Below are 14,804 nucleotides of genomic sequence, written 5' to 3'. Positions count from 1 at the left end.
CATAAAAGTAGTCAAATAAACATTATAACAGTGTTCTTTTCTCCCCTTATATACATTAAAAAAAAAAGTGTGTGTTAGGTTTTAAACATAACACATAACAAATTCTGATTAACTCAGGTCCTGCAGGGAACATTTTCAAAGTATAAATTATCCAGTGAAAGTCAATGATCGCTCTTTTACAGCAAAAGCCACCAGACATATGAGCTTGGTCTCCATCCCGCTTTTCCAGGTCTCTGTTCCTTGTCTTTCTTGCTAATTGTTAACCCTTTCCAAAGAGGAAGACATGGGCCTTGGCTGTACCTTGTTACATAAGGGACTCGATTTCATCTTCTCTCCCCCAAATATCTTCAGTTTCTTTTTACTGCTCATGCCTATCTTGTTGTTAGTCATGCTCAGGGTATATCTACCTTAAAAAGTATTCACCTGATCCTGTTGCTGCCTCAAGCCATTTCCTTATTTCTCCTGTCATACTGATGAGCACAGTTCTCAAAGAACCATATTGCATCCATGGTGTTCATCCTCTTACTGTCTATCCCTCTGGGTACCTCTTGACCTCGTTTACTGTTTATACTCTACTTAATTATTCTCTTCATAGTTAAAGCTTATAGTCTACATGTATATATAAAAAATATGTATATATAAAAATATATATACATATATTTTTCAACTATTCAAATAATCTTATATCATTATATAAATATTTCACCTAAAAAGTCTTATTTTAATTAGGCTGTAAGGAAGCTGAAAGAACAAATTTATTTTATCTTTATCAAGCAGCTGCTAGCACAGGTATCTATAAATAGGAAGCACACATCATATCTTTGATGGATGATCTAACCCCATTTTTTTTTTAAGATTTATTTATTTATTCATACAGAACTGGGGTACAGGCCAGAGATGCGGAGGGTGAGAGGATTCACCAGAGACAGAGTGGGGAGCAGAACAGGCAGATCGACGAAGTACACTGCTGAGGGGAGCAGCGGGCGGGTCAGGAGAGGTCTGCCACGCCATGTGGTCACCTCCGGGGCAGGCGGGAATCGAACTCATGTGGAAGCGGCTTTAGATTCTCAGTGCTGTGCTTTAACCCGCTGCGCCACCAGGGAGGGCCAATCTAACCCCATTTTTTAAAAAATAATATGATAGTTTATTTTTACATAATCTTGTGCATTTTTTCATCTCACTTGTAATCCCCATGGCTTCCCATCACCAAATCACCCATGTGCCATCACCATAGTCCAGTGCACTTCCCCCCATTTTTTTATCCCATTCCCCACTCCACCCCCATAAAATGTCTCTGGTATATAGTTGTTCATTATTATTATTATTTTCTCTCCTGGTCTGTTATACTCCCACTATGAATGAAACCATCTGGTATTTTTCCTTTTCTTTCTGGCTTATTTCACTAAGCATGTTCCCTTCCAGCTCCATCCATGTTGCTGCAAAAGGCATGTGCTTATTTATTTATTTTTTGGTTGCTAAGTAATATTCCATTGTGTATATGTACCACATCTTTTTACAGTCATCTACTTTTAGGCATTTGGGTTGTTTCCATGTCTTTCCAATTGTAAATAAAGCAGCGATAAACATGGCTGATCCCATCTTTTATGAAGATCATAGTTTTACTCACAATTAAAGCCACATTTAAAAATGTTCATCAAAATACATTTTGTCATGGTCACTCAGATAATTTCTTTAATTCACCAAAATGTACCAGTTTTATTGGGTTGAATACCTTCCCCATATCATGTCCAGCTGGAACCAAAAATGTGATCTTATTTAGAACTAGGGTCTCTCAAAGATAGTTGTGTAAGCTCACACTTGACTCTGGTGAGCCCTAAATGTGAAGAGTGTATAAGGACAGCAAAAAGCCACCATATGTATAAGCTACTTATATGTGTCCTTCTAAGAAGGCTGTGTGAAAACATGCTTTTGCTGACTTGGAAGGGGGAGATACAGAGGCTGAAGCCATGTGGAGACTGAGGCAGAAGCTGGAGGATGCAACTACAGGCAAGAACCAGAAATTAGGAGGAGGAGAGGAAGGATTCTTCCTTTTAGTCTTCAAAAGGAACTTGGCTCTGTTCACACCTTAATTTTGGTCTTAGAGAACCCAAGATGGAGAAAATAAATTTCTGTCCTTTTAAACCATTAATTTGTCATAATTGGTATAATGGCCCTAGGAAACTAATACAAGCACCCACTGTGTTCCTTGGTGCCCTACTAGAGCTAGGGGTGAACATAACTGAAATCATCTGCCCTCTGGGAAGAAATGGTAGGCAATGATGTGAAGTGATGATAAGGGACCTGGAGAAAATAACACAGCAGTGTCCAGGATGCACTTGGTCAGAAGTGTGGTGAGTGAAGCCGGAAAGACAAAGTAGCATTTTAACAGAAACCAGGAGGAGGAGAGAGAGTGACCAATGAATCCCACAGTAAGAGGAAACCTGAGAAAGAGCAGTGAGCACAAAACCTTTGTGGTAGGGTAAGTGACCAAGTGGATATGCATAGGGAAGGATCTCAGAAAGCCAGTGAGATCATGGCCAGGAACTTTGCAGCCATCATGAGGACTCTGGTGTTACTCTGAGAGAGATGGGCAGCCACTGAGTGTTTCCAAGTGGAAAAGGATGTGACCTGACTTAATGTTTAAAAATATCTTTTTTTTTTCTATTTCTGCCACATGACCACAAAAAGTGACAATATCCAGGTATTAGCTCAGCTAATACCCATAGGTCAGAGGTCCCATTCCAGTTGTCATGAGGTTGAAATCAAGATGTAAGCTAACTGAACTCTTAACTGTGGGAAAAACTGCTTCTAAGTTCACACAGTTTGGCAACCTGGAGAGCTCAGTTCCTCACGGTTGCCGTTTGCCTGAGTTACTTCAAAATTTGTCTGTTCTGCTCTGTACTCTGTCTCTGGTGAATCCTCTTACTGCCCCTGCACCACTGGTCTGTACCCCTGTTCTGTATGCATCAATAAATAAAATTTTAAAAAGGAACATGGGTGATTACAGTATGTTTATATAGTGGGAAAATGACTCAGTAGATTGGAGCTATGTTTCTGAGTAGGTAAAAGGGTTGGATCAGTGCACAAAGAAGGGCCTCACATAGGCAGGTGTCTGGGAAGTTTAGCCATCACCCTGGGAGGGCAGCGGAAGGGAGTACAAATGAAAACTGAGATCTTTCTCTTCATATAGCTTCTGTATTTTCATTAAAAATAGGAAGCAAATGCTCAGCTTGGGGAGAATATGCATGGGGGGGTGCAGTTCTTGGGGAAAGGAGACATGTGAGATAGCTACTAGTATAGTGGCAATGAGCAGGTAGAAAGAACCCAGGGTTGGTGGGCACCAGGGTGCCCTTGGTGTGCAGTCTGGGTTTACTTCTCAGTACAAACCATTGTCATCATAATCATTTCCATGCAGGTTAATTCCCCCACACCCCACCCCAGAAATTTTACAAAGACTTGAGTTACCTGTTTATTATGAGGTCATTTTGCTTGCTTGCATTTATTTACTAAATTATTTTGTTTTTATATTTATTACTTATTTTATATCCCAATTTCCTGGGTCAACTTTTGCAGATCTAAATTTTGTCCTGTGTTTTTAAACTTCATGTGTTTTTAAACTTCGTCCATTATATTCATGTCGACTACTTCTGTCATGCTTTCCCATTACAAATTCAATAAAATGTGAGGTTATATGTGTTTTTATGTGAAATGGAAAGTAATTTCCCTCAGATGTTTCTGATTTGTTCTATTGTATCAGAATTGTATTTTTTAAAACCAATCTGAGTTCAATTTTAAAAGGCTAATTAAAAAATGAATCCCAAAGCAATATTTTAAGTATTGCAAGTTCAATTCCTTCCTATTCTCAACCAATTTGGATAACAAGAGAAAGTAAGCAATGGATTCAAAATGCCATCAGGATCAAAAAGTCAACAACAAAACACCCTGCATAGCTATAAAAACAGGTCGTTGTAAAGAAAGTAAGAAAAGAGAAAGTTTCAAGATTCTATGATGATCTGGCTGCACAGCTATTTTCCATTGTTAGCAAATTATATTTATCCAAAGCAATAAAGTGAGCAATAGCAAAATACAGATTTTCACTACTACTTGAATCTAGATCATTACTATGAAACCAGTCTTAAGTCAAAATGTTATAAAGAAGCATTTACCATTAGTTAATATGAAAACATTTTTGAGTGTTTCCAGATCCAAAATATATCCTAGTAAATCATATCAAATAAAATATAAGAACTAAAGTAACACCGAACGTAAGAGTGAGATGACACACAGCTTGTATGAACTAGTTTCCAGGGAAGGAGCTTAACAGAGCTACCTTGTTCAGGGTGTGTATCTCGTCTACAAAAGCAGCTGCAAAACCAACACTATATGCTATTTTCACTTTTTTCCTCTTGTAAAAATGAAAACCTCTTCATATTTCTTTTGATTAGTGAAAACAGGTACTAATATAGATCTTTCATAAAAGTGAAGTAGCTTAACTCAAACTTTCATAAAGAAGGGAATACTTGTATATGATACTTCAGAGACTCCTAATTTCCTCCTTTTGGGATATCTAGTTAAACTTAATTCTGCTTCCTCCTCCAACTGTTAAAGGAAGCTCATTTTTATCCCAAGAAGGTGAGTTTTGGTCACTCAAATTTAAACTTGGTAATTTATTTTCTGTACCAATGGGCAACTGACAAAATCTAACCAATGAGGAATGAGAGAAGTCTGCCTGGGTTAGAGAACCTGTCTTAGAAAAGAGGACCTCACTCATCAAAGGAGGAAATTGCTCTCATTTCTGATAGAACAGACTATGAATGAGGAACAGTACTCTTTTCTGGCCCATGAAATGAACAAATGAAATGTTGAAATGCATTAATCATGCTTGACTAGTATAGGAGAAGTTGAGAACAAAACTCAGCATTCTGAGAATGGCAGGACTGAAGGAAAAAAAGACTGCATTCTTGAGAATGTTGTTGGGTCACAGTATGAACAAACGGACAGCCTTCTTCAGAACGGACAGCCTTCTTCACTTCTAATTACATAAGATGCCAATCATAAGACAGTAAAAGACAAAGAAACAACGCCATAGTTTCAACAACTTTTGATCAGGTTTTCTCTTACTCATAGCCAAAAACATTCTATCTCAGAACCTTCCTGGTGGTGTTGGGGTTAAAAACACAGCGCTGTAAAGCTATCACTAGCCACTACAGCATGAGTTTGAGCCCCAGTCAGGGAGTTTGATCCACATGGCACAGCAGCCCTTTCCATCCTGCCCACTGCTCCCCTCAGCAGTGTATTTCAGTAGGTCAGCTGTTCTGCTCCCCACTCTGTCACTGATGAATCTTCTCAACCCCTGCACCTCTGGCCTGTACCCAGTTCTTGTATGCATAAAAAATTAATCTATTATAAAAAACCTATCTGATACGATGCTCATATAGGGTCTGTGAGTATCTGAGGACCAAAAATATAGGTGAACTCTATCTGCATATGAACATAATATACAAATACATAAATGTATCTGAATCTAGGAGCCAACCTGATGACTCCAGGAATGGAAGGATTCTGTTCAGTCCATTAATTACTAACCATTTATGCTCGGGTGGCTTCTATACAAACTCACTTGGGCAGCATTTTTCATTTGCTCTTTAATCCTTCCATAGCACTTTGATCACTTACTAGAAGGAGACTTAGCCCTTTTTATGATAACTGTCTATATGTCCTTCAACATTGTGAATTATTTGAGTACAAGGGCCATCGCTCTGGAATTTTTATACCTTTAGTGATCAGCAAAGTATCTGAGCTGTATAAAGTACTCAATAATAATGTGATGAATTGGAGAATGAACTTCAGTTAAATTGCATATCGGGTGCATGATAGAAAAGGCCAGCTGAGTCTGCCTTGGGACTGGGAAATGGACTCAATAGGATAAGGGAGTCAGTAAGTACTGAAGATTGGCTCTTCTGGGAAGAACATAGCACAAAGGCAAGAGAAAATTCTATATATTTATGGTCTCACCAGGCAAGAATCTTCCTTGCCTCAAGTCCTTCCCTCACTCTCTACAGCCCATGTATTATGTCTTACCTACAAATAAATCCTGGGTATCTCCAGTGCTACCACCCTGTCCATGCTGCAATCATTGCTCACCTAGAAAAATGTCACCCAACTCTCCTCTATTTTCTATGTAGGGGTTAGAGCTTCATCTTATAATTTTTTATCTTAAAAATGGAAAAAAAAGACCATGTCACATTCATGCAAGGAAAGAGACTCCTTTCTGTGTCCCTTTGTCCTCTCTCTCATGCTTCATTTTTACCCTAACACACTTGACTACCTGAATTACCCATGTGCTTGCCACTGCTCACCACCCCAGGGATTGTAAGGGCTCATGGGAGCTGACTCTTTTTCTTACTGTTCAGAGTCAGACTCCCTGGTCTGGTGACAATACCCACCATGTAGTAGGCAATCTCTTCATCTAGTGAGTTAATAAACTGGCCACTACAAGAACTTACCTCTGAAGAGGCTTTAAATCTCACATGAAAATCCTCTTTCCGACAATAAGAGAAAAATAACAGGGGAATAGTATTTCCTTGAAATTCATACACCCAAGTTTAAACAGACTGTGCTTTTGCACACTGGAGAAAACAAGAAGTGGGGTCATAGCCCCTCAGAGATGGTATTAAATAAACCAGTGCCACCTTCCCAAGTCTGAAGGACCCAGTTTTAAGTCAGGGAAGAGGGTGTTGTGTTACTTGCTATTCCTCCTGTCTTCCTCTGTTAAACATCCCAAGCCTTGGTAGCCCTAAGGGCACTAAAAAAAAAAAAAAAAAAAAAAAAAAAAAAAAAATGGCTCTCCTAATTTTTGCTCTGCCTTAAAACTACCTCTGCTTCTTGGGCCTTCGATGCTAAAATATACGCTCTAAGTTCATGGGTTAAAATATGCGCTCTAAGTTCATTTGCTTCCCCTTTGAACCAAATAATGAAAAGATGTGTATACTAATATGTCCAGTTAACTAAAGCCAATGGTTTATCATTAATTAAAAAAATACCTCCTAGGATGTTACACTTTTGAAGTACAGTATAAAACTACAAAAATATTACTTCACTAAAACAGCTAACTCAGATGTTCCACTTTGTGGTTTCAATTTTCTCTCAGATTGAGACAGCCATCCTCTTTTAGAGGTCACAAATGGAACTGTGAGGACTAAAGGTAAAAATATTTACAAGATATTGATTTACAGCAATGAAAGTGTTAGCATCAAACCGTAAAACAATGATTAATCATTAACTTAAGAAGTCTCCCACTTCTATAAAACATTACTTATGGGAACAGCAGACTCAAGGAAGGCGAGATGTAATAAGATTTGGATTTCTAAGTTCTACTACTTACTAACAATGTTCTAAATTTCTATGTTACAATTTATTCAGTTTTTAAAAAGTCAGCATATCCATACCTCTCTGATTGGATTTTTTTGTGATGACCAAATGAAATAATATAATATACATTAGAAACAAAGCAAAAGTGATTCAGTGCACACCAACCACTACTAAAAATACTAAGACCAGTCAAAAGTGTAGGATATTACTTCTGACTGAGAGGTGTTCCTACCTACAGCTTTAGATATAAGGGAGGCATCAGCAGTAGGAGGTCTTGCTCAGAAAACTTATACACAGGGATTAGCCATCAAGAAATGATAATGTAGGCAGCAAAAGGGAAGTTGTAACACTGATGCTACTATGGCTCTATTACTTTTATATTGATCTCAAGGGAACAATGATTTGGAGTCTAGGAGCACCAGTTCTTGAGTCCCACTAATGGAGTATGAGTTCCAGCTCTGGAGGAACTTAGTAAACACCTTTAGGTCTTTGGTAGCTGTCTCCAAGATGGTGTCGAATGATCTCTACCCCCGGTATTTGTGCCCTGTGTAATGCCCACTTGGACTATGGCAGGGCTGATTATTGTGACTAATAGATTATAGGATACATTATCACACATCACTTTGTTGACTCACTTTGTTGAGTCAACAAAGGCATTGCACTTTGCTATCAGGTTGTTTTGGCAGATCCTTTGTTTCAAGGGAAGTCAGGCACTATAATAACTGGGGACAAGATCACATGACGGGGAGTTGAGGTATCTAGCTGCCAGCCACCTAAGAAAGCTTGGATTTGGGGACCTCCCTGGTGGTGCAATGGGTTAAAGCACAACACTATGAAGCTAGCTGCAGCCACTTCAGCACGAGTTCAATCCCAGCACAACAGATCACTCCTGACCCACCTGCTGCTCCCATCAGCAGTGTATTTTGTCAGTCTTCCTGTTCTGTTCCCCACTCTGTCTCTGGTGAATCCTCTCACCACTCCTGCATCTCTGGCCTGTACCTACATTATGTATGCATAAATAAATAAATCTTAAAAAAATAAAAACAAATACCTTGGATTTGTATCCTCCAACCTTAGTTAGGCTTTCAAATGAAGAAAAACCACTACAAAATCCCTGACCTACAGAAAATGTGGGGTAACAAACAGTTGTTATTTGGAGGGCTATTGACAAGCAACAGTAAATAAAGTTTTAGAATTTCTGTACATCGTCTGTAAAAATGGAGATGAAAACAGTACTACTCTCAAATGAGAAACAAAATAAATTGAAGGCACAGAGTGAGTATATGTGTACACAGGAAGGTCCTGAGAGGCAAGATGCCTAAGATAGAGAAATTTAAGGGACAACCTATTGTTGGCAAAAGCCAAAGTAGTTGGTCTAAAAATGACCAACCCACTGACCTCATGACCACTTGACAGGGTTTGAGAATAGTTAACTGAGATGGCTGGAGTCGACTCAATGCTTTCACAGAACACACTATTTAGAAATTGTCCAAAACTGCCATTCAGACTCATGTCAATGCTTTTAAACCTGGAATAGATCCAGTACTTCCTCAGGCAAACTTCATAGATGTTATCATTTTTTTTTCTCTAATTATTCTTGTCTCCTTCACATTTGGGCTTTCTTTTGTTACAGATGGGTGGGTGAGCAGTTAAATTTACTATGCACTGAAAGAAGTGAAAAAATGTACTGCTAAAGGCAAGAGAAGAACAGAGATATTTTCTGTCCCATAATGAAATTCAGTAATAAAACTGATAAATAACAAAACTCAATAATATAACTATCTGATAAATATTTAAAAACAGCCTATAATACTAATGTAAAGGAAGAAATAAAGATAACAAATACTGAGTAGGAAGGTTTTATTATTACTGATCCATGAAGATTTCTGTAATTCCATTGTAAGTAAAGTGTTTTTATATATTTTACATACTCATGATCCTTTTGGAAAGTGAATGTTTAAATATGCAATATCTTTATATAATAGCATATTTTGGGGATTTAAAACAAAGTACAAGATTTTATATATATATTTATTTATATTTATATTTATATATGTATACGGAAAGAGGTAGACTGGATTTTACTTCTAAAAAAAAGAAGCAATAGTCTCTCTCTCTCTCTCTCTCTCTCTCTCTCTCTCTCTCTCTCTCATGTCTACTTCTGCTAAAGTCAGCATTTCATAAGGAAACACTTGACCTTTTCATAAACCAGTTTCTCAGGAGATGAACTTGGGTTTGCTCATTTTTTTCCTGTCCTTTTGGTTATTCATTTCTCTGCTTTCCACATAATTTAGTACTTGGTTTTGTTTTCTTTCCCAATATACTCCTTCTCCACCCCCCGTTTATTCCTCCATTCTTCCTTACTTTTTTTTTCTTCCTTCTTTTCCTCTCCATTTTGTAATACCTCTCTTCCACTTCTATCCTTCTCTTCCTTCCCAATATCTGTTTGACTATAAATTTAGACTGACAATCCAGAGGACAGTTACTGAGTGATGACTCTAAATTCTTTGTAAGAATATTCTTTCCTGGGGCCCTCCCTGATGGCACAGTGGGTTAAAGCGCAGCACTATGAATCCCAGCTGCTTCAGCAAGAGTTTGATCCCTGCTCAGGGAGCTGACCCACTTGGTACAGCAGACCTCTCCTGACCTGGCTGCTGCTCCCCTCAGCACACTTTGTCAACCTGTCTGTTCTGCTCCCCGCTCTGTCTTTGGTGAATCCTTATCACCACTCCTGCACCTCTGGCCTGTACCCGAATTCTTGTATGTATAAATAAATAAATCTTTATTTTAAAAAATGTTCTTTACTGTGGCATAGGTTTTAGGAATGGTTTGCCGATTTAGTGAAAAAGTTGTATGCCTGTGTTCTCATTTCTGTCCTTTATAATAAGGTAGAAATGGAAACAAGATGATTTTCATTTTCTCATCTAGAGTACATACATGGCAATCAGGAAACAGGAAAGGAGAAATAACTGAAGTGGCAGTGTGAATAAAGCACACAATGAAACCACATCTTTACCCATTTGCCCAAGAGGAGTCCTTAGTCACACTCCCCCTTACTTCCTGTTTCCAATTACCAAAGTCTGATCATTCACATTTCTGAGTATTTCTAGAACCTCCAAATTCTGCTGGAGCCATCAGTCTCCTGGGAGGCTTCTCTTCATTCCTCCTCCTCATGTCCTGCCCCACTTCAACCACCTTTCCACTCTCAAATATTCAGAGGGCTCAAATGCTCCAGGTGTTTACCATCATGGACAGGTTAACATCAAATGCCTTTCCTGCCCCCTTTCTCATTTTGAGTCCTTTTATAACCTCAGACCAGAGGACATGATCTTTTGTCTCTGTGTGTTGACACAGAAGTATTCACACTTTCTGAAACACCTATTTCCTAAAAGGGATGCTAACTCTTCAGCCTTCCCCGCAAAAGAAACCTTTGGTGAGAAATCTTCCATGACTGTCCTAGAAGTGATCCTTCTCACCCCATGGAAGTTGCTCAATTATCTCTAAATTATCTTACAGAATATAATAGTACTAAATGAAGGCATGTGGAGTCCCCATCAAGAGGAAATATTTCTCACATTTCATTTGGAGAAGAGCCTAGGTGCTATTGAAGAGGAATGTCAAGATGATTCCTTGTACTCTGTATGTCCCACCCAGCAAAACAAGCCCTTCCATTGACTGAACCCCGTGGAAGGCAGCTTTGGACCTTGACCTCTTTGTTGTTCACTTCATGGCACTTATCAATTTTGCCCATCTTTTCATTGGTGCCTCAGGGATGTTCTGGGGCAAACTATCCAGACTACTCTGGATAATTTGCAATATTTGTTTCCTTCTAGACTATAATAAAGGTCAAGGACCTTTACATTTTGTAAAATTTTGTCTTTGTAATTCCAGCAACTAGCATAGTGCCTGAAAATTATTGTGTGCCAAATGATTATTATTGTATGGATGCATGACCCATCCTTTTCTTTTTTCTTTTCCACAGCAAGTTTATGTATGTGTGTGTGTGTATATATATATACACACACACACACACACATAGTGTTTATATATATATATTTATATTTATAAGTTTATATATATATAGTGGCATATATATAGATATTTATATATATATATATATATATATATATATATATATATATATATAGTGGTTTAAATATGCCAAGTAATACTTTGCAAAAACAGTTATAATCTAATAGTCATAAAAAAGTGTAAACATACAATGGACTGAGGCTTCCCACTTAATAGTCTAAAACAGTGATGCCCATGACTTCTTTAAGTAGAATCATTATTAGTAGGGTAGAACACTGAGTAATTTAACCTTTGACACTTAGAACTGCAGGGCAAATACAGTTTTCAATAGCTCTACAATCTAATTCTGAACTGTCACTTTGATCTCTGGAAAGGACCCTTTGAGGGAGTTCCCTCAACCCCCCCCCCCCACACACACACACACACATTCCTTGGCTGACTGAGCCATCCAAAAATGTGCTTCATTTGGCTGACTGGAGTATGTAATACTGTAATAAAAGTAAATGTTTAAAAGGAAGCAAGGCTGTGTCCAGCACAAGTGTAGTCCACTATTCTGTGAATGTCCTATAGTAAGAGTTACGGCTACCCTGGAGCAATCAGAGCAAGGAAAAGAAATAAAGGTAGCTTTAAATAAAATGATTCCCCAAAGCATCACTGATCCCAGTTACCCTGCCCCCCCCATAACCTCACTTTATGCTTTAGCTCTGCAATACTTCCATTAAGTGATAGTTATTTACTGCATTACAGCTTCCCAATTGATGAATTTCTCCCTACCCTGAAGTTAAAAATGTGGGTGCCCTGCGCACTGTCTTTTCTCAAAACTACTTTGGGACTTTCTTATTTTTCCTTCCTTTGGGATATCTGCACTGCTTTTCTAGATCTTTAGAAACTACCTCCTTTCTTTTGAGGTTCATAACCACAAACTTTTTGATTCATTTAAACGAAAAACTGATTTAACAATTCTGAAACTGTCCCCTAATTTCAGGAAGTATTTATTGGTTATTCATAACAAAATGTGGCCGCTGCAAGGCTCGCAGCTTAAGCACTAGAGCCCTAGAAAAGTGCACGCTCCTGCTACAGTAGAAGCAGCAACAATGCCAGGAAGCCTCGGCTACAACCTGGTGCACAGTCCAAATTCGCAGCAAAATCCCTCGATCTCCTCAGTGTGGTAAAACAGAACCTGACTATGGTCTCCAACCGCCTTATCTGTTTTCAAATGTTTCAAACTTACTATTTTTATTTTGGTTCACCAGAACCACCGGCACGGTGATGACGGTGACGAGCGCGGCGACGCCCAGCAGTCCCAGGAGCACCTTCCATAGTGTCTGCAAGCAGGCAGGTCAAGTCCAGTTAGTAGGAGTCGCTTGGCCCCATTCTAGGGGTGAGGGCTGAGCCTGGGCTGCATCGGAGGCAGCGGCGATTGCCGAAGGGCGCACGCACCGGGAGGAGAGTTCTGAGGGGTGGGAGGGTTTGGAATACGCCAGTCGGAGGTTGCAAGAGAGTTTGCCCTTGAACTCGTAGCCTGTGAACGCATTAGTACTTGCTTCTTTGAAACCCGTGTTTGTCCGAGACCAAGTGACGGTTCTGGGCGTGCGTTTTGTGTGGGGTCTCGGGTCCTCCAAACTCGGCGCCTGGTTTCTAACAGAAACCCCGCGGGTCTGAGAGTGAGCTCAGAAATTCTGAGACGTCCCTTCACCTGTCAGAGGGTGGCCCCAGAGTTGCTGCCGGGTGAGAGCTCCTGATCCCGCTAGCGAGAGCGTTTGGGACGCTTTAGGGAAAGTTGGGTTAGAGCAAACTACAATGGACCCTGGGGCTGGGGTAGTGGGAGGCGCGCTACTCACCTTCATGGTTGGCTTCTCCTCGGAACTGAGTTTTCAGAGCGGGAGCGCGGCAGAACTCAGGCGAGTCACCGAGTCGCGCGTCCAGCTCTGCCCTCTGGGCCGCCGAGTCCTGGAAGCTCCTAAGTTTGGCCTCTAGTTAAACATTAGTGCGCGTCCTGCCCGCTCGGTATAAAGGGCCGCGGGCAGGCTGCCGGGCTGGCAGCGCTGGAGAAGGTGCTCAGAGCGCCCGGCAGTGGTATTCCGGCCGGAGGGCGCCCTAGAGGCGCCTCCCCCTGGGTATGCAGGACGTGGGGCCGCAGCCGGGGTGCGAAGGGTGTGGGGCCCCTGGGGACGCTTGTGAAGTAGGCGGGGGGCCGGGCGAACCTGCACCCGGCAGGATGCCTAGACTGGAGGTCTGCGAGGACCAGCTGAGATCCCGAAATCTTGCGTTGAAAGACAAGAGAACTGAGCCCAGAGAGGGCACTGAGCTCTGCAGTGTCACACAGCTCAAACGTAACTTACAAACGTAAGTTAAAACGTAAGGTTCAGTCTTTTGCCAGTAGAAGATATGTGGGGATTGAAGGTGCCTAAAGCTACCTGGATAGGAAGAGAGAGCGAGCGAACAAGTGTTTGTTTACTTTTGAGTAACTCTGAAGGACTAAAGTATATGGATTCATCCTCCACAAGGAATTTCTGACTTGTCTTGCAGGCGTGCAGCAGTCTCATCAAGATGCCAAAAATAACACTGACGCTTACCAGGAACTTACTTTTTCCCATGGGTTGCTCCAAACATTACTGGGAAACACTAGGGGGAGGAAGCTTAGGTACAAAGAGATTAAGTAATTGTCCAAGTCACACATCTAGGAAGTTCTGCAGCCTGAATTCAGGGTCCATAGTCTTAGCCACTATTTCACTTTCATCTTACAGTCTTACAAAGAGGATCCGGAGAAGAGAAACAGGCAGATGTGGCTTCTTTCTTTCCCCAGTTCCCCTTATGCCCTCTCATTCATTCATTCTCAAATCTGCCAAGTATTCCACCTATTCCATAAATAGAATGTGTCACTATTTTCTATGTGGTAGAGGTAGAGCAGTAAAGGGGTCTGTACACTGGATATCTTCGGTATAAAACAAACAGTAAATAGTTGGTGTTTAGTCCTTGTATAATTACTTCTTGAAGATAAGTATGCCATCTCCTGAAAGGTCTTTTATTTTGGTCTCTGAAGAGCTAAGCCTCTCTGTCCATAGTTAGAGGTAAATAAAAATGCAAAGTCAGGAGAAAGAGTAAAAATTTAAAAATGCAAAGTTTAATTCACATGATTGTAAATAAGTGCATTTCCATCCTTTATCTCTCATCTAGATTTTGCTTCTGAACTTAGGGGTCTTTTCCCACATGCCTGATAGTCACTTTTGTTATACACATATAACTCACCCCTACCTCACCCCAGAGACTCAAACTGAACTCTTTATCTCCTTCCTCAACCTTGCCTCGCTCTTCCTAGGTCATCTCTACCTTTATCAAAAGTGTCCCATTCACCATTAACAAAAACAAAAACCTTGTTATCTCAATTTTTCTTCTCCGTT

The 14,804-nt window shown here is 40.2% G+C and overlaps 1 protein-coding gene across 1 annotated transcript in view; it reads right to left on the bottom strand.

The window, feature by feature from the left end:
* DPP4 (dipeptidyl-peptidase 4) overlaps positions 1-13,250 on the bottom strand; it is a 74,692-nt gene extending 61,442 nt beyond the window's left edge. The window contains exons 1-4 of the mRNA XM_004674874.2: positions 13,245-13,250; positions 12,828-13,061; positions 12,635-12,728; positions 8,270-8,275 (exon numbers count right to left, since the gene is read on the bottom strand). Coding sequence (XP_004674931.1) covers positions 8,270-8,275; positions 12,635-12,728; positions 12,828-13,061; positions 13,245-13,250 — 340 coding nt within the window. The remainder of the gene's footprint in view (positions 1-8,269; positions 8,276-12,634; positions 12,729-12,827; positions 13,062-13,244) is intronic.
* Between the last annotated feature and the right edge of the window lie 1,554 nt (positions 13,251-14,804).

Source organism: Condylura cristata, unplaced genomic scaffold (genome assembly GCF_000260355.1).
Source record: "Condylura cristata isolate star-nosed mole 26May11 unplaced genomic scaffold, ConCri1.0 scaffold00002, whole genome shotgun sequence".
NCBI lineage: Eukaryota > Metazoa > Chordata > Mammalia > Eulipotyphla > Talpidae > Condylura > Condylura cristata.
The sequence above is the reverse complement of the archived record's forward strand: the minus strand, read 5'-3'. Positions and strand labels throughout refer to the sequence as shown.